Below are 27,765 nucleotides of genomic sequence, written 5' to 3' on the forward strand. Positions count from 1 at the left end.
TCAACAACGTCCGGAATGTCGTTTGCTTTGCCACCGGCGCGAAGACCTTGTCGTAGTCGGACCCGTACCGCTGCGAAAACCCTTGAGCGACGATTCTTGCTTTGTGACGGATCACGTTGCCCTTCTCGTCCTGCTTAGATTTGAAGAGCCATTTGCAGCCGTTGGCCTTCTTGTCGGCTGGAAGCTGTACCAACTGCCACGTTATGATTTCCGTTACGTACGTTTCCACGTTACCGCACGACGAAAGCGATGTGGTGATGAGCTTCCTGAGTAACGGCGCCGGGTGTCGTCAAATGCTGCTTCAAGCTTCGCCCAAACCTCACGGGCCGTTTTCGCGTTCTTCACGTGCACGTAGTTGATAGGATCCAGAAGGAGAATAATTTTCGCACGTGCTCTTCTACACTTCCTCTCGTCGATCGCCGGCAACGTTCCATCCGCGTTGGGAATCGGCTTCACTGTTTCCCACAGCTCCTCCAGCTCGAGATAAGTTTCCACCGCAAACTTCCACGTGGGCCAGTTTTCACGACCGCACAACCGCTCGATGGGGGGAAGGCTTGAGTGGTTTTGAAACTGCTGCTGGATTTACGAAATCCGTTCCGCTTGGTTGTCGCCAGCTCCGCCGAGAGACATTTTCTGCTACGAGAATCTTCTTTTGAAAAAATACCTGGGCCCATAACCTATTGGAGTAGGCAGTAAAACGAACTACTCTTGGCAGTGGTAGAAACAGAAGAGAATAATTTTATTCAAATTTAAATCTAGGCTACTACGATTGACGTTCGGTCTGAACGCCTACTATGTTTATTTTATCTTCCAACAGACTTATGTTAATCAAATGGGAGCGAGTCGACAATTTTCACCTCATTCGACTTATCTCACCTCACACGGCGCGCAGATTCTGAGATATCTACCGTTTCAAGCGAGAATCCGAAATTTGCGAAACAATTCCCTTTTTAGGGTTTTAGTTCCGCCGCAAACTACAGTGCAAATTGTGGAATCACCGGTCTGCTGAGAATTTTCAACCGCGTAGCTTCCGTTTTCGATTTCCACTATTCTCGAGCTACTATTTGTCACGACATTTAGACGATTTGTGTAAACCTAGATTAAGTTTTATCATTGGGACTACCATAAGGTCAGTTGATAATAAACAAATAAATAAATAAATCCTTTCCAAGATTCTGAACTCTTTTGGACAATTTCGGAATGTATCAAAATACTTCATATGGTCAGTTGACAGCCTTTGCTCAAAGCCTTCGGACGTATTTTCACTTTGCTCCCGTGCTTCGTACTCCATACTGATTCCGTGATGAGTAGTGTAAGGAAGAATACTCTTGTGGTAGATTTTAACGTTCTTCCAGTTCGACCCGATGTCGGTAAAGTGCAAAACTTTATGGAGAACGAGATTAGTTTGAACCTCGCAGATGTCATTAGTGTTCAATTGCACAACACCCGCAACTGTGTGTACATTGAGATGAAGAACAATGACATAGCGTTGCGGTATGAGAAACTTAACAATCTCAAACGCATTTTTGTGTATAAGGACCAGCCGTTCAAGATTCCCGTTTATGTGGATAGCGGGGCAGTCACTGTCCGAGTTTGCGACCTTCCTCCTTCCTTGCCTCATGCAACCGTCGGAGACCATATGATGAGGTATGGAGATGTTCTCTCCATACAAAACGAGCGCTGGAAAAATTACTTTGGCGGAGTCTACAACGGAGTGCGAGTTTTGCAAATGAGACTCAAAACATCGATTCCATCATTCATCTCAATTGAAAGCCACACCGCTACGGTTCTACACCCAAACCAGAACAAGACCTGCAGATATTGCTCTAGAGCAGTACATCCCAACCAAAAATGTGTGGATGTAACCGCATCCGAAAACGCGGCAAAAACAACGACAGTCACAACTGCAAAATCTACATTCAACGAGACAGATTTCCCATCGATGCAAGCTAGCCAACCATCTTCTTCCCGTGATACTTTTAGTGAAATTTTGGCTAGCGCCAAGCGTTCACTTGCAGAAGACGAGGGCAAACAGAAAAGTAAACCTACACAGCAACCGAAACAACAAATCGCAAACAACAACGCCGATGACGATGACGATGACGACGACGACTTGAACGACGACAGCTCATCCTCTCCGTGCGAAACCTACGATGGGACCAACAAGCGACGGCTGTCAGCTAAGCGCGGCAAAGAAAAAAAGAAAATGTGTGCCACTCAGGGATCCCAAAGCGATTGTGATCCCAATTCACCTGTTATTTTCAGTTTGAAAAAATAGTTTATTCGGCCCCGTGAAGCTTTATGGCGTTTGGGCCTTTCAAATAAATAGAATTGAAAAAAAAAAAAAAATACTTCATACTTTTTTTTTGAAAATAAATGATTTATTCTGCAAATGTATACAATAAAAGGTGTGTTTTCTGTGTACAATAATTATAGAGCTCTTAGTACATCTAATTCCTTACAGCGAGTGTTCTCATTCACAACGAGAACACGGCGCACAACTACGATTTTCTCATTATTATCGCGTCTACTCTTACTACACTAGGGTAATCACCTTAAAGAAGATCTTATGTTACAAAAAATATCGCAATATAGGCATAAAACACAAACAAAATCCCTCAACCTCTTCCCCGGTTCATTGTATAAATTTCGAATGGTTCAAAAGAGGAAAACTGTACAGTTGTTGTATTGTACTTTTCAATGATCGTAAAATTTAATGTGTAGAAAAAAAATATGTGTAAGAGATTAATGTACCTAATAAAAAAAAGTGCACATCTTTAAATAAGTGTCTATCAACAATTTTTAACGATAATCGATAATTATATTTTTTTTGTTATTTACATTACATTAGCAAAATCAAATATACACATAACACTATTTTCCTAGGTAAAACGTAATAGATATGGGGAGTGAGAACAAATTCACTGCATTTGTGTGCTTGTTTTAGAGATGATGAATGTTTGTCGTTTGTGGAGAAGGCATTTGTAAAGCTGTACACTTTCGTATTTAAATATTCAAATTATTTACACGCCTCCATCAGTAATATTCCCTGGTGATGGTTAGAAGTTACTTCATAGCACGAGTGTATATTTCACAATAGAATTGCATATGTACAGTTGAAATCTTCCACCAGCCATAAAAAACCGCTAATTTGGCTTAACTCTAAAAAAATATCCATCTATGGTGCTATATAAATAGACTTATAGGATCAGAAATTAAATTAATAAACTTAGGAAATCTATACGGTTCGTTATGTATTGCCATGTTACGTGGAATAGATACAAAGGTACAATGATAGATTGAATAAAAAAAACAAACAATAAAACTTTATTGTGCTTGCATAGCCTATCGCTGCCCTCTACACCGACGTTGATGTAGAACTCGTCCCGGCCGACTTCTTTTCCACCAGATTTTCCCGGAAAAACTTGATCTTCTGTACGAAGAACGACTCTAAACTCTCGGCACACCGGTAGAACTGCGACTCCTTCGGATTGTAGTACCGGCAGTTGTCGAAGATTTTGGTCATGTCGCCGATAAACTCCGACAGGGTGTGGTAGGTTTGATTGTTCACTTTATTTTCCACCTTTTGGAGATCTATTAGGGGAAAACATGGAAATGTAAAGTAGATGTTTGTAAGCTCAGAGCTATTATCGAATAAGTTTCTTAAACTAGGGACTTTGGAGACACCATACTTTAAAAAAGAGACCAAAATGACCCAAAATTAGGGCAACAGCTCTCAAAAAGACCAGACATTTCTTAACGGATTTATTTATTTTCTTTTGTTTTATTTAGAGCATTAAATGCAGCGCTTTTAATTTTCTGAATGCAAAACCATCAGATGGAATTTATGAAGAAATGTGTTTAAAAATTATAGGAAGAATTTTTGGGATATATGCAACATAATTTGGTTCTGTAAAACTTTAAATAAACATAAAAATAGTATTCATAGATACTTTGCTAGATAAATTACGCGAGAAATGTTTGAAAAAACTGCAGAAGTAATTCCTGCATGAAATGCTGGAGAAATTCCTAGAGAAACATCTCGGGGATCTTCATGGGAAATCTGACTATATAACAGTAGCGTGCATGTCATTAGCCTGAATGTCACATGCCCGAATATCATTAGCCCGAATATCAGGATCTAGAATTCCACTATTGACGGTTAAACTGCACCCAAACTGCATACGCAACAGCACCTCGAGGCTGCATTATCGGAAGAGGGTGAGCTGAATGTCCCTTTTGAGAACTGCTGGAGAACAATGAAAGCAGTCATCAACGATGCAGCTGACAGCAACGTCGGGTTCGTGAGACGGAGTCGACGGAACGATTGGTTCGACGAGGAATGTAGGAAGATTCTGGAGGAGAAGAATGCATCGCGGGCGGCCATGCTGCAGCAAGGGACCCGGCAGAACGTGGTACATTATAGACGGAAACGGCAACAGCAGACTCGCCTCTTTCGGGAGAAAAAACGCCGTCTGGAGGAGACGGAGTGCGAGGAGATGGAACAGCTGTGCCTGTCTCAAGAAACGCGTAAGTTCTATCAGAAGCTCAGCGCATCTTGCAGCGGCTACGTGTCGCGAGCTAAGATGTTAACATGAGGTGATCTAAAGGTGGAATCAGCATTACGACGAACAGCTGAATGGCGCTGAGAACACAGGCAACCGAGAAAATGCCTTCGTCATTATTGCGGACGAGATGGTATCGGAGTTGAACTCATAGAGATAGGCCCAGAGAGGCTGACCATTTGTCTGCACCGGCTGATAGGCACAATCTATGAAACATAACAGCTACCGCAGGAGTTCAAGGAAGGAGTAATATGCCCATATATGTGAACAACCTTATAAATGTAGAATCAATTTGGCAAAGAAATTTAACTTCAGTTCGAATAGGATCACTTGGGCAAATTAGGGGTATGCGAGATTAGACGCGAAAAATCCAATAAGTAACGTCAATTTCGTATCAATCTCCGAAAATATGCCAACGATATAGTTAACAGGTCGAGGCGACAAATTTTTGCCTGTCTAGTGTTAGTAGTGACCAACACTACAACATCTAGCCGTTCGAGACCAGGACGTTAGGCAACGATTTGTCGTTTCGATTGTGTTGTTCACACATATGGCCCTCTGTTAAAAACAAATTTTCAACTTCTATTAATTTCTCTCGTCGCTCGCTTGCGATTCTATCCATCTTGTCATTTCATTACTTTCGTTACTCCCTTTCACTCTGAGTACAGTATTGCATTCACCGAGAAAAGCCAATAAATATTCATAATATCAAGTTAGATTGTAAAAACTTCCGAACGATCACCATCTTAAATGCGGCCTACGAGGTGTTATCCCAGATCATCTTTCGTCGTCTGTCCTACAGGTAAACGAGTTCATGTGAAGTTACCGGCTTTGTTGATGGTCGATCGACAACGGACCAGATCTTTATTATACGACAAATCCTCCAAAAATGTCATGAATACCAGGCTACAACGTACTACCTTTTCATCGATTTCAAGCCGGCATACGATAGTATCGACCGCATAGAGCATTGAAAAATCATGGATGAAAACAGATTTCCCTGAAAGCTCACAAGATTAAAAAGAGCAATGAAAGAAGGTGTGCAATGTTGTATGAAGATTTCAAGTGGCTATTCCAGTTCTTTTGAATCCCGTCAGGGACTACGACAAGGTGATGCATTTTATGCCCGTTGTTCAATATTGCGCTAGAAGGTGTTATGCTGATAGCTGGCTTAGCAGCCGTATGCTTCGCGGATGATATGAACATTGTCGACCGAACATTTAAAAAGGTGACAGACTTGTCACCGCCTGAAACGCGAGGCAGCAAAAGTTGGACTGGTGGTGAAAGCGACCAAGACAAAGTACATGTTACGATAGACGGGGAGGTGGTCGACGAGTTCGTCTACCTTGGATCTTTGCTGACGACTGACAATAACGAACTCAGTATCCAGAAGGGAAGCGGATCATTTGGCATAATGGCCATTTAGCATAACTTGAATTATATTATTATTATTGTGATGCTTCCATGCCAAGAAAAGCCCCTCCTAGAGAGACCAGGCCGCCGGTGTACTGGTGTACTGGTGGTTGAAAATGTTCATGCTATGATAGTCTATGCGAGAGTGCCAATTCGAGTCCATGAGGTGACGCCTACAGAGTGGTAATGGCTAAGACCAAAGATGCTATAGCGCCCCAAGAGAAGTCGCCCGAGTTGCTGCAATCGATACTCGATGTACTCTTCCTGCATCATCCCACAAGTCCATGGCCCCCTGCGCCGTATGCGACAGATGAAGGCGAAGAAGTGTGGAATGAAGAGCTGGCAGTGAATGCGGATCCGGACATGGTCAGAACCACGATGCAACTCTGCATAGATCAAGGAATCTTCCCGGATGTATGGAAGCGACAGAAATTGGTGCTACTACCAAAGGCGGGGAAACCACCAGATGACCCGTCTACGTATTTACTGAAAATAGTAGTAGTGGAGCGCTGAAGATTTTTTGGAGCGAATTCCGCTAATTTGTGGGGGAACTAGTGAAGACATCTCGATATTTTTAAAGGGATCCCTGAAGAAGCTCTTAAAAATATTCCAGATAAAAATCCTTTCGAGAATTTTTGAATGTTTTCCTCAAGGAATTTGAGAAGAAATTCCTAAAGTATTAAACTATGGAATAGTCACATAAAAATTTCTGAAGGTGAATCAGAGCCCTCACTCGCGAGAAGAAAAAGAAGCCTCAGACTGAAAGGTATCAGAATTGTGAGTATTTAGAGACTCGAAATGAAATAGTGACAAACTCTTCAAAAAGAGACCTGCCTGGACAACAGAACTTACCCATTGGTTCTTTTATTACACGATAGTAGTCCGGTGCCTCGTCCGGATCGACCGGTTCCATAAACGGCCATGCACTTTTATGATGCTGGAAAATGAAATAACAGAAATTTGTTAATTTACTACTAGGCAAAGTAAAAAATCATTAATTACCTGAATTTGCTTGATCAACTTTTTCAGATTATCAAACTCTTTCGCGCTCAGCGATTTCATGTTGGCAAAATTGACCGAATTATTAATCTGACAGTTGGGGCAAATGTACTCATCGATGAACTCTGCCTCGCTTTGCAGAATTCCCACGCAGCGCCCATGGAACCAGTCTTGGCATTTATCACAGCAAATGTAAAATCTGTAACGTTGCATGATAATGTCGGTTATTTCTTCGAAAATCTACAAATTCATTAGGGGGGTGGCTACTTACTGGGATTCATCGTACGGTTGTTTGCACAGGCAGTACAGTTCCTGCGTCTCGCGCGCATGCTTGCATTCACTACACACAAACTCGTCGATTTCCTTGGACTGCTCCTCGGAGATTCCAACGCAGTCCCCGTGGAACCAATTATGGCACAGGTCACAACCGACGTAAAATCTGCCGAAGGTAAAAGTTAATTTTGTAATTCCAAAAACTCAAGAGGACTTTTGTGGATCTTACTTGGTATCGTCATAGGGCGTTCGACAGAGGCATAAAATTTTCTCTTTCTTCTTCGATCCCTTTTTACCGCTCGCTTTGGAAGCCTTCTCCGCTTTGCTCGAGCCTTGTGCATGCTTCGGTGTCTTTTGAACTTTGTCTTCTTTCGATACAGATGCAGATGACCTTGAATTGGATTTGAATTGTTAGATCGTTATTGAAAAAGGGTATAAGTGATTTAACATAGGGTCATTTGGTATAACGCTATTTGGCATAACGGTCATTTGACATAAGACAATGGCCACAAAAGTAACTTCAGATTTACAAGCCTTAATCCAAATAAAAATTGATCTTTAAATATAGTAGATTGTAGTAATTATAAATATTTCTTATACAAAAAATATGACTTGATTTTTGCTAGAAAAGTGACCAGGGTGAAAATATTGACCAAATCACTAAGACGTGACTGGCTACTAGCCATGAATGCATGAGTGAATAACTTTCCGGATGTGTTAGAATTCACATGAAAAAAATACGCCAAATGGTCTGCTCCCGTTGAAAAACAACCTTAATTAAAATGATTTACCTTTTCTTACTGTGGGAACCCTTCTCGGCAGGCGTCGACGGTGTCGCCGCGGCCGTTGCATGCTGCTTCCCACTGTGCTCCTGTTTGATCTGTTGCTGTTCCTGCTTGCATCGCGCTGCCAGTTCGGTGGACAGTTCCTTCTGTATTTGTACCTGTAATTCCCGTTCGAGATGAGATCGCTTCTTGAGAATGTCTTTCTTCAGTTGCTCTTTGTGGCGGTTCAGTTGAGCCTAAGGAAATGTGTACCATGCATAACGAATTCTACCGCAAGATCTATATCGCATACATACCTGCAACTTGTTCTGCCTCTGCTGTTGCTGCAACAGTGCTTGCTGCTGTTTTCGCCTCTCGTTGCTCTTACGAGCAGCTTCCGAGCGAGCATTGGGAACCGGCGTAGTGGTCGTGGTCTCCAACGGAACCGCCATTTCCTTTTCCGCTGCACACTCGGCACTTACAGAGGCCAACACTGCCGCTGCAGCAGCAGCCGCTGATGCAGCAACCGATGCACTCGAGGCATCGCTCTGTGAGATCGTACGCTTCTTTGTAGAACCAGGCGCATCACCGTCCTTCGAAGCAACATGATGAACCTTTCGCTCAACCGAACTGAGAGAACTTCCGCCGGATTTGGTGGGTCGTCGTTTTGGAGTGTCCATCATCCACTCGTCGTCGTCGTCCTCCCCTCGATGAGATCGTTTCTTCGACTTGACCGGAGTGCTGTGGTGATGATGGTGTTCCCTGTTCGAGCTCATGTTGCTGTAATTGTGCTGCAAGGCAATGGCTGCCGATCGGTCGTCAGTTTTCATCTGCTTCTCCTGATACCGTTGCAGATTCAGCAACTTCTCCTCAATCTCCGGATTCAGATTCTCCTGCTTTAAGGCATTTTTGATTGCTGAAATATTAGATCGTAAACAATTAGACAACATTGCAGAGCAAAACACTGAACTAAACCTTACTCTGTTGGATGTAATCCGGGGTTACTACAAATGAATCATCCTTTTCCTCACTCGTCTTAGCATCTTCGTCGGAAGCGTTTTCCTCTTTCGCCGGTTTGGCCTCTCCCGCCAGCGGTTCACTCGGTTGCTCCAGCACTTGTTCCTCCACCTGCATCGGCTGTGGTTGCGGGGATGATACCTGTTGCGGTTGTATCCGTATCACGTTCTGCTTATTCAGATTGCTGGCCAGAACCTTTTGAAGCTCCTTTTTGACCATCGGATTGATGACCGCGTTGTTGCTACCGTTGATAACGATGTTGGACAAGATCTGCGGCTTATTGTCATTGTTGCTGGTACTGGCCGCAGTTTTGATGGTCGTTGTCAGCGAACCCGATACTGGAAGTTCCGAGTCCTCCACGGTTGGTGTTGTCGTTGTTACCGTCGAGTCCGCCTGTAGAATGAAATATGAGCGTGATGTATAGTAGCGGCTTTCTTGGTGACTGCCTTAGATCCAGAACGTCCATACTCGCAAGCAAACAAATATTCCTTAAACAATCAATTTTGATTGAAATTATCAATCTATATGTCCTGATTTACAAAAAAAAATATTGCCTAACAATCGGACAACTAGCACGCAGGGCTGTGGAAGTAAACACCCTCCTTAGTACTCATATCTACAGTATCTATAAGGCTATGGAGCAAATAGTTTATATTGTTAAGCGTTGTCTAAATACGAATGGAACATCAACTAAGGCTTCTACTTGACAACCGACAGTATTCCTTCAAAGCCAGGTAGCTGCTTTACTCATCTGGGATATGTTCTCTACAATGCTAATTCTGGAGGGCATCACACGGTCGCATGTCCTCCTTGGTATCGTGGACGTTATTTTGATTACTTCAATGAAACCGATCGCAGAGATAGTAGAGGTGGCCTTCGACCTTGACCGAGGATTGACCATAGTTTCCATCAAAACGAAACACCTACATGGTTACAGGTAGCGATAGAGGGAAACAGCGTGTTTTTGGAGCTGAAATAGTATTTGAAGAATTCGTTTATCTTGGGATTCTCGTGGCAAGCGACAATGACGTTCCCTGTCTGTAAAGACGTGTTGTGATTGCAAATAGAGGACGGATTATAAATCAGCTTAGTGTTACGCAAGAAATTGCTACTGCAGAATCCAGGGAGACCGGAAGATAAACCTTTCACACACACACACACACACATGTATCTTTGTTCAGGGTGGCCACCAAATGTTCATTTTGAAATTCCCGCTTTTTTCCCGGTTTTCCCGGTATAATTTTCAGAATTTTTCCGGTTTTTAATTGAGGAGTCTGAACGTTACCCCCTTCGATCGGTTTTTCAATTGAATACACCAAAAATTGTATTTCAAACTTTTCAACGGTATTTTTCCGTCCAATAAGAAAAAAAAAATATTCGTAGTAGACTGCCTTGTATTTTTTGACTCTCGTACAATGGGTATGGAATTACAAATTGTTGAAAAAACTTTAAAAAAAGTTAATGTCAAATTTGCTTTCTTGAAGAATTTCCCAAAAATATTTTTCCACTCATACACGTCGGAGACGCTAAAGAAAACAAAAGTGAAAGAATAATTCAAATCAGTCGTCCCGTTCTCAAGCCAACTCGTGACATACAAACAGCATTCCATTTCCATTTACATGTCTAGATATGCCCTTTTTGTTCCCTATTACCCTATTTAAAGTATTTCAATTTTCAATCTAACTTTTTTTCATCATCACACTTAAATTTTGTTCGCGAGCTCGGCATTTTTAAATGCTGAGTCAACTCGGCTTCTGGCCATTTTGCTGAAAACCCAGCTAACAAATAATTTTAACCGAGATTCGGCAGCTTCTGAAACTGAAATCTCGGTTAGTTCTACATTTTACCCGTATCTCGACAATATTGTAAGCCGAGCACAAACGTTAACAACGTTTTCACCGAACTCAGTTGGCTCGAATGCTGATATATCGGTTTCCATCTAAGTTTACCGAGAATCTCAGTATTTTATTTTACCATCTGCCATCTTGTTTTCATTTACATTCGGAAAAGTGCATCGGTTTTGTGTATAAGTAGAAAAGTAGTGAAAATATCGTAGAAAAGTTTCTACAATTAACCAAGTGCCTGAAATTATAAGTCTGGAGGAAGTTAGATTGTACGAACTTTTCTGTAAGTATGCTCAAAGTTGTTGCTTTTTATGTAATTTAGTGTACAATGTCGTTCGTTTTCTGCCGGGAAGTAATTATGGTATAATTAGTCGTATTTTAAGAACATGTCAATAATTATTTTCAATTCTGATTTATGGGCAGCCCAAAGTTAGCATTGCTTAAAAACACAAATGCAAACTAGGGAGACTTACGGCTTCGGCACCATTCGACTATTATCGGCAACCAAATTTCAAACGCCAAATATACAGTATTTTTATATCAAAACACATCAGTGGAAAATTTCAGATGATTCTTCGCTCTGCCCGCTTCCCGCTGGCGAGATTTCCGAGACTAAACAAACGATATCGCCGGAGATGTCATCAATTCAAATGAGCACGCCACAAAATGGGACTAATTTGTAGCTGCCGAAGAGATTCACCAGCAGTTGTTATGGGAAAGTTGCCGAAGAGATTGAGGCTGCCGACAATAGTCACACTGACAAGGGATGTTCGCAGCGTTGTAAAAACGTTTCCAAAAGCATTTTGACAAGTCTGTCGATGTGAATTGATAGAGGATTGAGTAACGCATAAATGTAAATAGACAAACACGGAATTTGTCTGCTGATGTCCGAGAAAATTACAAAAGAAGCACGGCATCGGCTTAAGCTGCCGAGAATACGTAAGTTCCCCTAAATAAATTAAGAATATATTCTGCGGCCAAAAGTGCCTCAATAAAGATTGTTGTTCATTTTTACTGAGATTTCAGTTTGTGAGATGCCGAGATTCTCAGTTTAACACGGTAGCTAAATTCTTTCACAGAAACCGAGTTTATCATCTAAAACTATTAAACCGAGATGACTGCCGAGCGCTCGGCTGTACGGATCTCGGTTTCCGAAAGCCGAGTTTCGGCATTTTATTCTAAGTGTGTAAAAATGAAGAGTTCACTAAAGCTAATAAGTTTAAGATGAGGATGAAACAAAGCCACACTAAACTAAAGTAACTAAAGAAAATAATGAATCCAATATGTTACTTTATGCAAGAACTTTTAATATCTGATTCAAAACTTTGAGTCAAATAAGATAAAGAAAAAATATAAGCCCTGATAGTAAGAGATAAAAAAATAAGGTATTCCAAAACATTACCAACCAACTTGAGTGTAGCAAACTAGACTGTTTTAACAAGCAAAATTTAAAAGTTATTTCTCCAAGATAACAGATGCTTAATGGCAATATGATCAACCATATCAACTTTCTACAACTTATTTTTGATGATTTATAGATTTATAGCTTGAAGATGTTCTTTCAAAATAATTTTCCCGGTGACCATCTCAAATTCCCGTTTTTTCCCGTCTTTTTCCCGATGGATTCAAATTCCCGTCTTTTTCTCGCTTTTCCCGTTTTTCCCGGTTCGGTGGCCACCCTGTTTGTTGAATAAAGTAAAGTAATTGTTGAACTCGTTAGAATCGGACGTTTAATTTTCGATTTCGAGTTTCCTCAAAAATATATGGGTTTATTCTACGAGTGGCGTGAGATGACAATTGTTGATCTAGTATATCGAGGTGACAATTCTCGACTGTGACTGTGAAGTGACACTCGATTTGATTTACACGGCGAATCAGCGGGCTGTTTGGGCACGTCAGGAGTTAATCATAAATGTTAACTTCCTTTTCCCGACTAGCCTAGACAGCCGTGTAGTGTCGATAGCGGTTGTTTCAATTGGCTAAGAATGAACACTACGGACTGCCTGTTCCGGTGGTAAAAGTCCACCTCACAGGTGACCCCTAATTCATGCCGCTTTAAGCTTACCGTGTCTAAGAATGAATGGTTAGGGGGGTCTAAAAAACCTAACCGCAAGCGGAGCCTGTGGAGTCCCAGGGCGCCCTATACAGTATTGTGCCCTCCCTGTGCTACCCGGAGCAATGGTGCAGGTGACCTTGTGTTTCTGCGAGATAATCGGCTGGTCTTCATCAGTATCAAACCTGAGGCTAAATAAGGGTGGGATTATAAGAATGTTGTAATTTAGTTTAAATTTTCACTCTTATTGCTTCGCATTATGCGTTTTACACAGTGTATTCTGTTGGGGCAGCAGGGACGAAAGTCCAGGGGCTTAACGGACTTCCCCCAGGACCTCTGCGAGTTGGGGAGTTGCCCAGGATGTGGTGAAGTTCGCAGTGGGCTCTGATGAACCTTCATAAAAACCACAAAAATCCGAATGCAACTCTGTCACAGCGACCGGTGCCGTTCAAAGTACCCTAGCCCAAACTAACAGGTGTGCCAACCGACACATCAGGATTGATGCCAGTGAGATCCTGATTATGGCATACTGGTCGCAATACAAACGGACAAGGCATGGAACTACGAGTAGGAGTGCTTCGAGCCAGTGTTGATAGACTCATACTCAAATCTCAATCAATACGCTCTCCCGTGAGAGAAAACTCATTAGAGATCTGCTTCTCAAATCTCACGCTTGAGATTTTGATTCAAAATCACTCAATCAACTCAACCCGTAAAAAATGATTCAGTCGCAAAACCCGTCAAAAACTCGTGAAACCCGAATGTTGTTGTTTACGCTAGAAAGGATTACTATAATTTTACCACACTAACAAGAAATTATAGCCGTGTGTGAGTAAACTGTGGAAATACGAGACAATGAGTCAAAAAGGTGAGCCAACTCATCCATGATTTTTTGACTGCTGAGTTACGTGATTGACAACTCACCCATGAAAAATATCAAGCGTGAGTTATGAGAAATTGAGATTTTCACAACACTGCTTCGAGCACATTGGGTCCAACGCCAGTACGGCCCCAATTATGTATACTGGCAGCGCACGACAAAGGACAAGTAACGGTATATGTACTGGATAATATGCTTTGAGGCTGACAGCGGCGACATTCTACTCCCTTAGTAGGGTCGGGTGACACTGGCCCGAAACGGCGAGTGGGTTAATTGCGCAGGCTGCTCCCGTCCCACAAAACCGTGACAGGCCTTAGAGTACGTTCCTAATCCGTCGCCTGGTTGTTCCAACTGGGCGAGATTTGGCTCAGATGCCATTACCTAACCTGCGCCGATCCGGCTCTGAACATAGTACCCCATAAAGGACTATGTCAACCCTAGCATGGCCTTCCTGCTTGCATAGATAACCATGGGATCATAAAGGCGACTATTCCAGCGGAGATGGATAGCGGCTCTTAGGGGGACCCATAAGAGATGATCAACCAAAACAAACAACTAGTAGAATGTGAAGGAGAGGCTTCTGGACCTATCAGTAACCGGCTGAGGTTCCCGCCAAGGAAGGAGGCCAATGACCAACACCGACTTTAGTGAAAACAGTGTGGGTAAAAGCCTAGATACTGTGACGACGGCAGGCACTGGCCGCTACAGTGCAACATGTGAGGTGACCGATGACCCGGGACTAATCGAGGCCACGGATCGCAATAGAGAGTACCTCCCTAAAATGCAGGTAGTTGCTGAGCAACTTGATGTCATCATCGAGTTTGTTAAGAGCAAAAGCAATATCAGCAAAGACTTGAAAACAAGTCTACTGAAATTGCGACAATCAGTCCTAGCTGCAAAGCGGGACTACGAGAAAGCCAAGGAACAACTTGGCAAGGTAGAATGCAAAAAAGACACTAGGTCGTGTCAGACCGAGGTGTTTTCCTTCACAGGCAACGCGAATATATCTGATGATATTATTAGATACGCGATGCGGAAGAGGGGGGACCTTCCGGGGATGCATACGTGGCGAAAAGACGTATGGTTGCTAAGAGAAAAATGACCTACGCGGCCGTCCTCCAGAGCGGAAAAGCTGTCACGAGCCAAGGCCCGCGATCAAGAGGACATGGCAAAAAAGGAGAGGCCAACACCAAGCCTAAGGCCAAGAAAGCCAAGAAAAAGGAGCCGGGATAACCCGAACCAGGCAGTGCATCCACAGGAACCACGGGCGCAAGGCAACAGCAACACGTGGATACGAGTTGGAAATAAGAAAAAACAGAGGAAACTGAAAACGGAGCCCAAGGAGAGCGCTAAACCGAAAACAGCGAAACGTAGGAATTTAGGCGAAGCCCTCGTTATCAAAACGGAGGAAGCGATATACGCCGAGGTTCTGAAAGCGATGCGAAGCACAGAGAAGCTATCGCCATTTGGCGCAGACATACGGAGCATAAGGCGAACTAGGATTGGTGAAATGATCCTAGTCTTAAAGAAGGACGCCAAGGTAAAGGGTGCAGTCTATAAGCAACTGGAACAACAAGTGCTTGGCGACGAGGTTGATGTAAGATCCCTTACTGCTGAAGCGACTCTCCAATGTAAAAATCTGGATGAGGTCACCGACGCAGCGACGATGACGCAGTGTGACATTGACGTAGCCCATAGGTTCCCAAACTTTTTGGTTTCGCGACCCACCTAGCCAATAAGCATATTTCTTGCGACCCACCAGAGGAAAATTGTCCATAGACAAGTTGTGTACTGTAGCTTCTGATGTCACTTATTTGTTAATTCGGATTGGGATATGATCACAAGACGTAATTGATATTGGCATGCGCTATGCTTGATTGAAACTACAGTGAATAAAAATCTATTTGTTAACACGCACCTTCTCGTTACAAGATGAAAACATTAACATAGGAAACTTTTATAACAACATGAATTGTTTGAATGTCTCGACATCTATCAAAATTCCATATAGAACTGATTATATTCTTGCAAAATTTAAAATTTTCCAATTATGTGAAACTTCCACGAGTAGATGTCCTATTGCTCAACATTGGCTCTCGGAACCACACGGGATCAATATTTCTATTATAATCTTTGTTGCATGCACTTGCAAATTTCTTTCACACCCTGAAAGTTTAAAAATATTCTGTCGGAGAAAATGAAATATTTTCAAATTTAAGGGTTATTTTACATACAAAATACAAGCAAAGCAAATTTTGCAGCTAAAACAGTCCCATACCAAATGCATGGGAAATTTTCTTCGACAGAATATGTTATGTTCTTCCAACCATAAAGTCATGGAGCATGAAAGTTTGATAATAATTGAGATATTGACACCGTGAATCACACTAAAAAAAAAAGAGTGCTATGATATTCCTCTCAAACAGTTTATTAAAAATATTTGTTACATTACTCGCTATATCCATGGGCTGATAATCTCTTTGACTCATGGAAGCTCGATTATAGACCCTTTTTTTTAATAATTATTCAAATATTTTAGCCTTAGATTAGTTTTGATAGTGCCGGCTGACCCATGCCTAATCACTGGAAGAAACAATTCTAGTGATTCTATGATGAATAATTTCTAGCCAGTGGCCAAAGTTTTTGGAAACTTTAAAAAAGCTTGGAAATAAATTAATATTTTGGATTTTTTTCGCGACCCACCAAATACAGACTCACGACCCCCCAGGGGGTCGCGACCCACAGTTTGGGAAACTATGACGTAGCCAGTAAGGCCATCCACCTTAGAAAGGGCCCGCAGGGCACCCAGGTGGCGGCGGTCAGGCTGCCGGTCGTAGAGGCCAACAAAGCGAAGGGGGCATACTCAAGGTAGGCTGGTCGGTTTGCCGGCTGAGCATACAACAGCCTCCTGAAGTTTGCTTCAAGTGTTTCGGGAAGGGCCATAAGTCGTGGAATTGCAATGGTCCCGACAGAAGTAAGATGTGCAGAAAATACGGCACCGAAGGCCATAGGGCAAGCGATTGTAAGCAAATCGCTAAGTGCCTAATATGTGTCGACAGAGCAGACAACGGACACTTAACGGGCAGACCCAAATGTCCGGGCACAAGCGGAGTATCAAAGCAGCCAAAACGGAAGTAACACAGTTAAATTTAAACCACTGTGATGCAGCCCAGCAGCTGCTTTGGCAGTCAGTCTCGGAAACCAAGACTGACGTGGTGTTACTTGTGCTTATTCTGCGCGGCGTGTGAGGTGAGACGAGTCGAATGTAGTAATCCTTTATAAGAGAGATTCGCGGAAGCTGACATTTCTGTCAAAGTGTGAGCCAATCGAGCAGCGAGAGCTGTCAAAGTGTGAGCCAAACGAACATGCGTTATGTTTGTTTTGAACTTTTCTTGAGGAGTAATGTAATCCACTTGAAATTATTTCGGTAAAAGTAATTTTGCATGAAGCAAAAAAATGAAATGTTTTACTTTTTGGAATTTTTGTCAATGCGATTTTGAGTTTTTGATTTTTTCGGCTGTTTATTAGTTTTGATATGTAGCTCAAAGATCTATAACGAAACAAAATACACTTTTTAGCAATGAGGAAGTCATGTCCGTGTTACAATATTATTCTCGACGCCGAGCAAAATCAGCACTGCTGGTCTGTTGCCAAATCATTCCATTTTACTTCCGCTTATCTCTCTATAAAGGATCACTAGTCGAATGGGGTGGCAATTGTCGACTCGCTCTCATTTGATTAGCATTAGTCGTCTCACGTCACCCGAGGTGAAAGCGACTCATCTCGACTCACACGGTGGCGGATAGGTCTCAACAGCTAGCAGCTATAGGGACGACAGGACGATACCCAATCCAAGAAGTAGTTTCTATCTTAAATGACGGTTTTGCGATAGCAAAAATCAACGGCGTGTTCTATTGCAGTTGTTACGCATCCCCAAGGTGGTCGATTGATTTTCCCACATGGTTGACAGGATGATAGCCGAACTAGCTAATCGGCAGCCAGTAGTAATAGCTGGCGACTTTAATACATGGGCAGTGGAGTGGGGTAGCCGCTGCACCAACCAAAGAGGACAGCTATTGTTGGAATCCCGGGCCGCATTTAATGTGGAGCTGGCAAATGTGGGTACAGTGAGTACCTTCCGAAGAAATGGTGCAGAATCGATCATCGACGTGACGTTTTGTAGGCCTAACCTTTTAGGTACCATGGCGCGTTGATGACAGTTATCCTCATAACGATAATCAATCGATTCGCTATTAGATAATACCAGGCGGGCGGAAGGCAGCGCGATGTAACTCGACCCAAGCCCGAGGGTGGAAAACAGCGCGCTTCGACGCCGAAGTATTCACTGAAGCCCTGAGGCGCGAACGAAACACTCTGGACCTAAACGGTGAAGAGCTAGTTGCTAGTGATATCACGAGCGTGTGATGCTTCCATGCCGAGAAAAGCCCCTCCTAGAGAGAACAGGTCGCCGGTGTACTGGTGGTGCGAATTAATTGCAAATCTTCGAGCAATCTGCTTTCGGGCTAGACGAAGAATGCAACGCGCACGCACAGAAGCACAAAGAGAAGAACGCGGTGCAGCATTCAGAGAGCCAGAGTTAGCTCTCAAAAAGGAAATCAAGAGTCGAAAACGGGCATGCTTTGATAGTCTATGCGAGAGTGCCAATTCTAGTCCATGAGGTGACGCCTACAGAGTGGTAATGGCTAAGACCAAAGGTGCCATAGCGCCCCAAGAGAAGTCGCCCGAGTTACTGCGATCGATAATCGATGTACTCTTCCCGCACTATCCCATAAGCCCATGGCCCCCAGCGCCATATGCGGCAGATGAAGGAGAAGAAGTGGCGAGAGTGACGAATGAAGAGCTGGCAGAAGTCGTGAAATCATTCGCGTCAAACAAGGCACCGGGACCCGATGGTATCCCGAATGTAGCCTTAAAAGCGGCAGTGAACGCGGATCCGGACATGTTTAGAACCACGATGCAACGCTGCATTGATCAAGGAATCTTCCCGGATGTATGGAAGCGACAGAAATTGGTGCTACTACCAAAGGCGGGAAAACCACCAGGTGACCCGTCGGCGTATAGAGCTATCTGTCTACTAGATACGACGGGCAAGTTATTGGAGAGGTTGATTCTCAACAGGCTAGTACCGTATACGAAGAGTGCGGACGGCCTGTGCAACAACCAGTTTGGATTCAGGAAAGGTAAATTTACTCTGGACGCTATCCAGTCGGTCGTTCAGACAACTGAGGTTGTCACTCTGGAAGTGAAGAATGCGTTCAAAAGCGCAAGCTGGGAAGCAATAGCACACGCACTTCACCGCCTCAAGGTACCGGTGCAGTTGTGTAAGCTTCTAGAAAGCTATGTTGATGGTAAGATTTATTTATTTATTTGACGTCAAACATTTTGTTGACCATTCTAAATTACATTGTGTTCTTAATATCTATGTGTTTATATACTATAAATTTGTTGAGTATACTCGATTCATAATACATTCCTCAGTTACCATAGTTTTGTATATCAAAAAAGTATTTTTTCAGTTTTGTTCGAGACATGTTAACATCAATCATTTCACAATGCGGATTATATATAGTCATCATCTGATTCAACGGACTAAATTTAGCGTAGTTCGTGCGATGATGACCTACTGTGAACAAGTAACGATTGCGCAAGTGACGAGTAGGAGTATAAAAATTCAGTTTTGAAAGTATATCAGCAGAATCAAAGCGCTTTGAAACAATATCGTTAACAAAAGAAATCAAAGCATAATCACGACGCACTTTCAGTGATTTCATATTGATAAGCATGCATCGTGATTCATATGTAGTAGAGGAAGTACTGACCAGTCTAAATTACGTAGTGCGTACCGTCAAACGGGGTGACTTGCAACACTTTTCAACTTCAATCAACATAAACCATAATCTAAACGTAATCTAAAAATCTAAATTCCTTGTAGAACTTTGAATGGCCGGCTCGCCTACAGAATGAGATGATAGAAAATTAAATCGAATTATTTTGTCATATCAAAAGTCATCAAAAAGGTGAAATTTTTTAAATGTCCTTGTGCGGGGTGACTTGCAACACTCACTGCTAATTTAGTTTTTTCCAACAAAATGTTGATATTTTTTATTAGTCACACTTGTTAAATATTGTTATTCATGTATTTAAAGCATTCGAACCAGTACAAGAACATTTAGAATACATTTTTGTAAGAAAATAATTGAGCTATTTTTGTATGGGAAAAAGAGGCGTTAAATCATCAAGGTCCAATATCTTAACCGAACAATATTTTTAACGAGTGTTTGTAGTTGGTTGATGAATTATTACTCTTTTTATTATGAAGTAGACCTAACACAAAAGTTTTTAACTTATATAAAACTCTAAATTGCTTAGAAATAAAGTGTTGCAAGTCACCCCGCATAGGTACATGTGTATAAAAATTATTTATATTAAAAAGTTGTTGCTACAATTTCGTAAAATAAAGTTTTTCATATTATCACTTATTAGTTATAGAAACAACATGTAGAGTATTACTTTTGTACATTAAATCTATCTCATGTTTTCAGGTCACGATTTCGAACCTCCATCAAGTATCAGATTTCTAGACATTTAAAAGAATTATGTTTATTGTATAAACATATTTATAATAACAGTTTTAATCGTGGCCCCTACTTGAATTGTGAGTCACACGTATTGAAGCACCGATTTAAAACGAATTTTCTATTGAAAATTGTGTTTTATAGTGAAATTTAGTTGTAAATTACAATGTGTTGCAAGTCACCCCGCCGTTGCAAGTCACCCCGTTTGACGGTATAATAAAAACTGCTTTTGTATCGATTCTATACGTTCTTCATGTTTTTTTGTGTAAGGTGACCAAACAATACTACAATATTCTAATATTGATCTTACATACGCAACATAAAGTATTTTTAATGTGTAAGGATCACGAAAGTGTTGACCAAATCGTTTTATGAAATTGAGCATATTTCCTGCTCTATGAATGATTGCATTATAGTGATCTACAAATGATAGTTTTGAGTCTAAGATAACTCCTAAGTCTCTTATTTTATCACATTTTTTTACATGTTTGTTTCCTAAAACAATAGACATATTTGGTGTGATTCGTTTTCTGCTATAACTTATGAAGTTACATTTTTTTATATTCAATTCCAATAAACTTTTGCAGCACCACGTGTAGAAAATTTGTATCTCATTCTTAAAAACATTATGATCGTTATCATTCTTTATTTCTAAAAATAGCTTCATGTCGCCAGCATATATAAGGACCCTCAGTTTGTTTAGAATATAAGAAACGTCATTAACATATAAAATAAAAAGAAGAGGGCCTAAGTGTGAGCCTTGAGGTACTCCAGAAGTAACATGTATTGGATTTGATCTTTTCCAATTGAATTTTACTATTTGCTGACGGTCGTTTAAATAGGACTTGATCCACGTAAGGAGACTCATTTCGATTCCCATTTTTTCAAGCTTGAAAGTCAACATTGGAATGTCCAGTTTATCAAATGCTTTACTAAAGTCAGTGTAAAGAGCTTCTACGAAGTAACCTTTATCCATTGCACTCAGTGAGTAACTTACAAATTCCAGAAGGTTCGTAGTGGTCCAACGACCTTTGAAAAAGCCGTGTTGAGCGTTTGTTATACGAGTTTTTATTTGGGCAAACATATTTTTGTTTACAATTGACTCGACAAGTTTTGGATCACATGACATAATAGCAATACCGCGATAATTTCGAATGTCCGATTTCTTACCTGATTTATATATTGGTATGAGGAATGATTTTTTCCATACCTTTGGAAATTGGCCAGTTTGAAGAGACATATTGAATAACCAAAATAATGGAGTTGTGTGTTCAGTTGCTAAGTTTTTTATGAATCCGGGTGGAATTTCATCTGGCCCTGATCCTAAAGTGGCGTCCAAATTTTTAAGACCAAACAAAATGTCCAGAACATTTATAGAATTAACGCCAACATCACTTGGAAAGTCAGCAAAATGTGAAAAGTAAGAATAATCTCGATCGTTTTCCGAAAATGTTGAATAATTTTCTTGAAAAAAAATTGCGAAAAGATTGCAAATATCTTCAGAATTATTTCCTACTTTTTCATCCAAAGTCATTGTTGATGGAAAATTGCACGATTTGAGTTTAGTTTCTATTGTATGACACAGATGAGGGGCAGAAAAGCGTTCGAATTACCGCGGGAGTACCTCAAGGTTCAATTCTGGGCCCGATGTTATGGAATAAGATGTACGATGACGTACTGAGGCTGCCCTTTCCGACGGGTGTTAAGATTGCTGGCTTCGCCGGCGATATCACCCTAGTGGTCTATGGTAAATCAATGGAGGAAGTAGAGTTGACTGCTACTGCGCTGCTACTCTATTTCCATAGTTGAGGAATGCATGAAGTCTAGGAAACTAGGACTGGCCCGTCACAAGACTGAGGTGGTGGTGGTCAACAACCTCAAGTCCGAGCAACGGGCGCTTATGTCGGTAGGTGATTGCACCATAGAGTCGAAGCGATCACTTAGGCATCTTGGGGTAATGATCGATGACAAGCTCAGCTTCGCTAGCCATGTTGAATATGCCTGTAAAAGGGCATCTACGGCTATAGCGAGGCTTTCGAGGATGATGTTTAATTGCTAGCAAACGCAAGCTACTGGTACGTGGCGCTATCTATACTAAGGTATGGAGGACCAATCTGGTCAAAAGCGCTTAGAACGAGCAGAAACCTAAAGCGGTTGGAAAGCACGTACAGGATAATGTGCTTAAGAGTAGCAAGTGCATACCGGACGGTATCTAAAGAGGCCGTGTGCATCATAGACGGGATGACGCCCATCGGGCTCACCATCAAGGAAGATGTTCAATGCTTCAACCAAAGAGGTACCAGAGGAGTCCGCGACACGTGTAAAGAGGCAACGCTCAAAAGTTAGCAGCAGGAATGGGATAACTCCACTAAAGGTAGAATGACCCATCGTCTAATGCCAAATGTGTAAGTAATGTGTAATGTGTAAAGGAAGAATCTCCTGCGTGCTCCGCTTGTGCTGGTGTGGAGGAAACAGCGGAGCATGTCGTGTTCGATTGCCCCCGTTTCATTGTTGTGAGAGGCCGCATGCTCGATACATGCGGAGGGGACACGTCTCCCGACAATATAATAAAGAGAATGTGTGCGGATTCCGAGAGCTGGAATGCAGTAACTACGGCTGTCACTCACATTATGTTAGAATTGCAGCGCCTATGGCGCGCTGATCAAGAGTTGGCTGTAGAGGATTAACCCTGCCCATGCTGATCTCTTGTAACATTGTTTAAGTCGGCTAGGAGAAGCAGTTTGAATAGGCTACTCCTGCTACACGTGTTGTGCTATATGCACTGGTCCCTCCCCGATGAAATACCGTAAGGTGGTTCCGGGGAGATAAGGGTCTGAGGCCAAGGGTAATGTCGATGCACTGTACACCACTTGAGCAATTCTAAAAGAATTGCTCAGATTAGTGTTCTTATGAGCACTTCCACAGTTATTAACTGAGAGCTTTCTTTGCCGAATGACCATTTTTGCATGTGTATATCGTGTGGCTAGTACGAAGATACTCTATGCCCTGGGAATCGAGAAAATTTCCTTTACGAAAAGATCCTCGACCAGCGGGATTCGAACCCACGACCCTCAGCTTGGTCATGCTGAATAGCTGCGCGTTTACCGCTACGGCTATCTGGGCCCCATATTCCTCTTATTAATTGTTGATTAAGATAAATTTATCTGTTTATTTTTATTTATCTGACGAGAAATCAAGATCGATCAGTTCATTTTCACTGATTCAACATTATCGGCGGCACTGAACACAGAATAGAAAAGGAGTAACCGTAATCCGGGGGAAAATTGATCACTATTTTACAACCTTTTGTTATGTTATCCTTTGGAAGTCAAATATTGTCAAAGTAATTTTGGCAAAATCATTATTTAATAGATCTTTATCAGTTTATCTATTGAATATTTCTATGCAGAACTGATTTTTTTTTTAATTTGCTGTTTCGTCCGATTTGGACACGGCTCGGACCTATGTAGATCCATCTCGTCGTCGTCTTAAATAAAAAATAAAAAAATTAAAAAAAAAAACAGTTTTTCATCATCATTCGACTACGGTAAGCTAGACAACATGGAATGTTTGTGATTCCAACGAAACCTGAACAAATTCACCCCAGTGATCAATTTCCCGCCGGATTACGGAAGAAAAGGAAGCCAACTACTCATTGCTGGTGATAATACAAATTCGCTGCTGCAGATCTTAGAGAACACACTATCGCAAAGGTAGATGGGTTTGATATTATCGCACGACTCTTTTCACCGAAAAATCAGCTCGAGCGATAGTCTGGTCTTATGATTATCGTCGTTACCAATAATTTCGCTCCAAGGCTAATACGCAATCAAATTTTGAACATAGTACTTGACAGTCATTTTTGCATGTATTTCTTAGAAATTGAAATGGATCCACTGTTCGTATGACTCAGCAATGGAATAACTACTGTCGATTAACATTAGATAGGATTGTTCGTACTTACCTGTTTTAAAATTGCAGTTTCTTGAACTTTTTTTTTACGAGGTGGACAGAGCTCGAGAGCGCTTCTTTTGGGAGGACAAAGACATACAAGTAGTAAAGTAGCCACACCACTGACAACAATTCAAATTTTGTTAAACACGGAGTTTCAGCAATCAAAAGAATCCTCTCATCTGGTCTTCCAGCAGCTTTAAACAGTTCAACGTTTCAGCTCTTCATCGTCTGCTTACATTTTCAGCACATATTCCAATCTGAATAATTCTGCCTTTAGCTTAAATTCAACATTATCCTAACATAGAATTAAGTTTGTGATGTCTGCGTGTTAGTCAACGACCCATTATAGCTTCTTAGCTTGTTCGAACTTAAAACCAGATACCACAAAAAAGGAAACAAATAACTTAAAACAGAAAATCTTCACTTTCCGTATCGATTCGGTCAGTAACCTTAACAACATTTGATGATGGTAAATAAATGTGAAACATTAGACAGGAAATTTTGCTTGCATTTCAAAAGTATGGACGAACGGCGATTTCAACAAGAAATAAACGAAGCTTACTGAAATAACAGAACATAAGTAGCACTAGACACTGGTTCGTTTCTTTACTAGTTAGTTGTTCTGAAGAAAGGGTAAAAATAAATTAAATTATGTCGGAATAATCAAAAATACACCATTTCATCGTGCTTTTGTTAGAAATACGTTTTGTACAATTTTCTTTATCTACATCGTTTCGAAACGTCTCGCTTTCGGTTATTTCATCGTTGGAAAGCAACGGCCTCTCAAGATGCGATTTTGTCTAGCGTTTGCCTGGTTGGCTAATTCTAACGGAAACTCGCGCGATGTGTGGAATGGAACCCGGGATATAATAGAAGAACAGTGCGGAAAAACTCCAATGAAATGTGATTCTACAATTTTGAACAAACTAATAAACTAACAGAGAAGTTTGATATTAAACCAAAGGCATATTATCATTGTTTGTTGCTGCAATCGTGTGCATTATACTCTTGCTCGGTTTTCTCGGTTGATCTGATAGAGAATTCTTTCGCTCTTTCTCCGTAGATGGAAGGCAGAGCACGCGTTTTTTATTCGATATCTGAGGTCTCGTAAAAAGTCGAGGCCTACAGATTCTCTTGGGTTTTATTTATAACTTGCTTGTAATCTGTGTGTGGCTTCTTTTCTGCTTGCTTTGAATCGATACTCGTATGAGTTCGATCGGAGGGCAATTGATATCGGAAAAGAAAAACTCTAGCAGAATGTTTAACTCATTTAATATGAAAAGCTTTCAATTTTATTTCGTTTTTACTTTCCTTCATCTCTTCATTTGCTTCAAATGTACATGTTTTATTATTTTTGCCTAATCCTTATGATGTTACACAATCGACGCTGATAACATTCTCTTCAATTTAGTGAAATTGGAAACTTAATAAACGAATAGTCTAACCTAAGCCGAATGTTTTCTTCATTTTCTTGATTATACTGGAATTCCGGCATTTATAGTAATTCAGATAAGATGAGCCAAAACTCAAAAGTAAAATTTACAAAAATGAAATTTTGATAACATTTGATAAAACCAAATATAAAATTAAATAAATGCTGATTTTTTGTCGCAACATTTTACTCTTTTTCCAAATTTAATATTCTCTAAGTATCGAACAACGAATTTAAAATTTTTCGTTTTTTCCCGAATGTCTCATTCCGTTCTTTCAAATGCACAATGAATAGGTATATTTTCAATATATTTTAGCCGTGCGCGGAGAGCGTCGTTTGCTGCTCAACACATCCCAAATGGGCTACTCAGTGTTGGTCTCTCTTTTCGGCTCAAGCATTCGTCGATAATTTAATTTATTTTGTTTCGCTCTTTCTTTCGAAAACCACTTGATTGGATTGGAACTGTAGTTTTTTTTTGTTGTTATTTCTACTGTGACGTGACTCAGTCGCACAAATACGCATGCAAGTCTTGCGGGAGTTCGTTTAGGAAAACGAATAATGGAAATAGTTTGTTTAATCTCTACTAAGGATACTTTTGTTTTGTTGATGTTTGTTGTTTTATCACTAGAAAATTCCTTATTAGTCGTATCATCTAAATTGTTTAGGTGCTAGTTTCAGTAAATTATTTGCAGTTGTGTTGAGGGAGATACGATATTGACTACATGTTTGTTACGATCTTAAAACCTAGGTTTCAATTTGATTGTAATGCCTCTTTCTCATATTGTTTTTTCTCTGCAAACAGCTATTGCAGAGGTTTGTTGTTTTTGCTTTTCTTTCTTAGTGGTAGGCATTGAAAGGTGGATTCTACCACAACTGGAGTAACAGCAAAATGGGAGATAATCCCAGTGGAATCTAAAGTTAGTCAGGATGTGGAGAACTGGGAATGTGGCTTAAAAGCTGTGCTTGTAGAGATAGAATGTGGAACTTTGCTTGTTTCGTTGGAACGGAGTAAACCAATTGTAAATGCTGTCCATTTCCACTGTTCAGTCTTAAGAGATGCATTATGTATAGGCTTTGTTTGCTGTTTGTCATGGAATTTTTGGAATTGAATCTCAAGGAAACGTATCGTACAAGAATATGCCTTAAATCAATCTCATATTAATAAATTGAAGAAATACAATGCGATTCTCGAAAAAAATCATTGTAGTTGTAATTTGATTTGACCATAGGCAATAGGAACTTGAAACGGTACGCATATGATCAGTGATGTAAATGGCGGAAAACCAAAGGCAACTTGCTTGAAAATTTTAGAGCGATTACTTCAAAATTGAAGAATTGAATGAGTGGCAGACTACAATAGGATAAACTAACATACTACCGGAATCGAATTTAATATTTTGTTATAGAACCCTAAGCTGAGCGAGCATCTGTCCGTATGTAGTAATGTTAACCTCTCAGTCGTCGCGCGGTTCGCCACCGTCAGAACCACCACGCTGCTGTTGTGAGCGTAAAGTGAACTTTTTTCACCTGTGTTGTACAAAATACAACAGCGCGACGACTGAAGTGTTAAGAAGTGAAAATAAGACAAAAAATGCAGTTGCCAAGACAAAAAGGTACGCCGTTAGGATTTGAATTCGTAGCTTTTAACCTTTCGAGCTGTTGAGTCAATAAATGATTCAATAGCTTGATTCATGAAGCACTCGTCTAGTATACAAGAATCCCACCCGGGCAATAGATTTTTTTTAATGTCGCTTATCTTTTGCTCAAAATTTCTGTAACCCTAGAATAAAACTTTGTATATTTTCCTGGTAGAATTTCTGTAAGAATCTCAGAAAGATCATCGATAGGATTTATGAAAAAAATCTCCGAAGGAAATACTGTAGGATTTTTTGGAGCAAACTCGAGAAACCAATAAAGGTTTTCCAGAAATAATTGGTGGAAAAGCTACGGAGTAATTTTTGGAGAATCTCTGACT

The 27,765-nt window shown here is 41.0% G+C and overlaps 1 protein-coding gene across 1 annotated transcript in view; it reads right to left on the bottom strand.

Moving 5' to 3' along the window:
- Nucleotides 1–2,361: 2,361 nt before the first annotated feature.
- LOC5576547 (nucleosome-remodeling factor subunit NURF301) overlaps nt 2,362–27,765 on the bottom strand; it is a 61,601-nt gene continuing 36,197 nt past the window's right edge. The window contains exons 10-17 of the mRNA XM_021842157.1: nt 8,995–9,424; nt 8,332–8,930; nt 8,042–8,271; nt 7,480–7,641; nt 7,249–7,416; nt 6,981–7,176; nt 6,831–6,915; nt 2,362–3,594 (exon numbers count right to left, since the gene is read on the bottom strand). Of these exons, the coding sequence (XP_021697849.1) occupies nt 3,359–3,594; nt 6,831–6,915; nt 6,981–7,176; nt 7,249–7,416; nt 7,480–7,641; nt 8,042–8,271; nt 8,332–8,930; nt 8,995–9,424 (2,106 nt within the window). The 3' untranslated portion in view covers nt 2,362–3,358. The remainder of the gene's footprint in view (nt 3,595–6,830; nt 6,916–6,980; nt 7,177–7,248; nt 7,417–7,479; nt 7,642–8,041; nt 8,272–8,331; nt 8,931–8,994; nt 9,425–27,765) is intronic.

The sequence above is a fragment of the Aedes aegypti genome, chromosome 2, assembly GCF_002204515.2.
Source record: "Aedes aegypti strain LVP_AGWG chromosome 2, AaegL5.0 Primary Assembly, whole genome shotgun sequence".
NCBI lineage: Eukaryota > Metazoa > Arthropoda > Insecta > Diptera > Culicidae > Aedes > Aedes aegypti.